This window comes from Hakea prostrata, chromosome 7, assembly GCF_041222555.1.
Source record: "Hakea prostrata isolate BN-2017 chromosome 7, UWA_Hpros_2, whole genome shotgun sequence".
NCBI lineage: Eukaryota > Viridiplantae > Streptophyta > Magnoliopsida > Proteales > Proteaceae > Hakea > Hakea prostrata.
In genome coordinates, this window is record NC_142606.1 from 29,196,833 (window position 1) to 29,199,697 (window position 2,865).

General features: G+C 45.4%; 1 protein-coding gene across 1 annotated transcript; it reads left to right on the plus strand.

The window, feature by feature from the left end:
• Positions 1–200: 200 nt before the first annotated feature.
• MMD1 (RING/FYVE/PHD zinc finger superfamily protein) lies at positions 201–2,566 on the plus strand. Its single transcript, XM_089163354.1, has 3 exons — positions 201–495; positions 663–906; positions 978–2,566. The coding sequence occupies exons 1-3, from the start codon at positions 201–203 to the stop codon at positions 2,506–2,508; spliced, it is 2,070 nt and encodes a 689-aa protein (XP_089019480.1). The 3' UTR covers positions 2,509–2,566.
• Positions 2,567–2,865: the final 299 nt, after the last annotated feature.

Consider the following 2,865-nt stretch of genomic DNA (forward strand, 5'->3'; position numbering starts at 1 on the left):
ACTACGAATTTGAGCGGGAGAGCGCGCATGGTTAGCCAAGTGGGCGCTGTGACAAGTAACAAACCTTCGAACTCTGCAACAAACTGATGGATTAGATATTCTTGATCACTCTTGTCTCTCTCTCTCTCGCTCTCGCTATCGCTCTGCATGAGAAAGGCACAAGAAAGAAAGATTTGGGGAAGAAAGAACGAGATTCTCCAATGTCGATCACAATCTTTGACGCCTGCAAAAAGAGAGTACGAAAGCCAAAGATATATGGATTTCACACTTTCGGAGAGCCAGGATGCCCTATTGATCTCAGAGGTGCATTTAGAGACAACATAAGAGTTTTTGTTCAAGAATGTGGAGAGATCGAAGAATACCATGTCGAAGGGATGCCAACGTGGTGCACGATGCTTGTTAATGAGAATAATGGTGTTGCTCTTCCTCTCTTTACTGTTGAAGAGAGCGTCAAATTCTCTCATCGTCCTTTCTGCGATCACTGCCGATGTGCTGGTGAGTTAGGTTTAGCTTAATCTTGTTTTTGGTTAAATTGGGTTTCAGAATTGGGAATCAGGGTTTGGTTTTCTCCGACCTCAGCTTAATGTTGTTCGATTGCGTTTTTTGTAAAATTTAGTGTTGGAATTGGGGAAATTTTGAGATGGATTCTTGATGTATTTCAGGGTGGAGCCATCATTTTGTGTCGAAGCGTCGGTACCACTTCATAATTCCAATCGATGACGAGTGGGGTAGGCCGCTGGAGGATCGTGTTTTCGATCTTCAAACTCACCTTCTTCATGGTCTGATTCATTGTAATGGATTTGGGCATCTTCTCTGCATCAATGGACTCGAAGGGGGTTCGAAGTCTCTGTACGGAAGAGAGATTATGGATCTCTGGGATCGCATTTGCACGCAACTCCGAACGCGGTAAAATAGCATTTCTGAAATTTTCAATCTGAAATTCTGACTGATCTGTTATTATTTTCTCCCAAAAACAGGAAAATTACTGTGGTCGATTTGTCGAAGAAGCGAGGTATGGATCTCCGATTGCTTCACGGCGTGGCATATGGGCACCCTTGGTTTGGGCGCTGGGGTTACAAATTCCACCGCGGAAGCTTCGGAATTGCAGAACACCAATACGATAGAGCAATTGAAATCCTCAGCTCTCTGAATCTCGATCAGATCCTTTACGACTTCGACTCCACCAAAGAAGAACACCTGAGAAGCATAAATCGAAATTTCAGAGATGCAAGTGAAACCAAGTTAATCACCCTAAGAGACCTCCTACGCTTCATGCTTGCTCTGAAGGCCAGAGCTCCTGTTCAGAGGAAAATCGTTATGACTTGTTTGAAACCACCAATTAAATCAATCTTAAAACGTAAATCTCCACCACCAAAGGAAAAACCAGTGAAGCTCAGAAAGTTCTCTCCTTTCGCTGCCAACGCGGAGAGCAGATGGCCTTCGAGACGGTTAGAGTATGCAGCTGAAGTGATCGTCGAAGCACTGAAAGAGAAGAAAGCGAGCAACAAGGGCCAAGTTGGGATGTCTCGACAGGAGGTCCGTGACGCAGCGAGACTTCAAATTGGGGATACGGGTCTTCTTGATTTCGTTCTAAAATCTCTGAACAACTTCATCGTTGGCAATTATGTGGTTCGTCGTGCCATTAATCCATCCACGAGAGTGCTCGAATACACAATCGACAAGGTAATCGATGGAGTCGTTGCAGAGGAACCAAGTGATATAAGTCCGGTAGATAATGTGGTTACGGAGACGCCGAAGAACAGTTTTCAGCCAGTTTCATCATCGTATTCCTTGGATGGATCGAACATCTACGGAGATATTCTGTTTCTGTACAGGGCACTTGTGGAAGAATATCCAGATACAGAGCTGGTAGGGTTGGCGACGCGGGTTGTGTTGGATTGCAAACATTTCGTGAAAGAATGGTTCTGCAACGACGAAGCAGATGACTTACTGAGATTCGAATGTGGAGTGCTTCCAAGTCCAACAGAAATGGATCCGTTACTGAGTCGTCCATTACCGGCAAATGAGTTGGTGGTGCTTCAGCCGTACGCGACGGTGGGAGAGCTGAAAGTTGCAGTGGAGAGAACGATGAGAGACACGTATTGCTTGATGGAGAAATTCGAGGTTAAGGAGTTGGAAGGGCTGGGGGAAATAGATGACGATGAGGTGCTGTTTGGAACTGTGGAATCTGGTTCGCATGTTTGGGTAAGGGGAAATGGGTTTGAGATGCAAACGGAGAAGCTGCGACACGAGGGCGGCGTCGATAAATGGACGGTGGATTGTTCGTGCGGTGCGAAAGACGATGATGGGGAGAGAATGGTTGCTTGCGACATATGTGAAGTCTGGCAGCATACGCGCTGCGGCGGCATTGAAGACAGTGAGGCTCCACCGTTGTTGTTCGTGTGCGAGAGGTGCCGCGACTCTATCATGCCGCACGTGAGTGGTGGCTTTGACGACGTTCAGTATTCAACTGTTAATGTCGAGGACTACTTGCTAGAATGCGCCTAGGGTGAATCCGGCGACTCTATAATGCATGCCGACTGGTAATGTAAGATTCTTGCTAGAATGTGCCAAAGGTGAATCCCACTACTCTGTCTGTCATGCGTGCCAACCGGTAATGTCGAAGACCTTTTGCTACAATGCGCCAGTGGTGAATCAATCATCAACCCATGCTTGAAGGTAACTAAAACTTTTTAGCTACTTGTAAATTGGCTTCTGTGTAAAAATTTTGGGTTACGCAAGGAAGCGTTCTTCCTTTTTCCTATTCTAGCCTGAAAAGTTTTGTGGGATTTTTTTTTAAACCACTTTTGGAGGAAACTGTACCTAATTTCATTTTTTTTGAACATGCATATTCTAATAAATCAG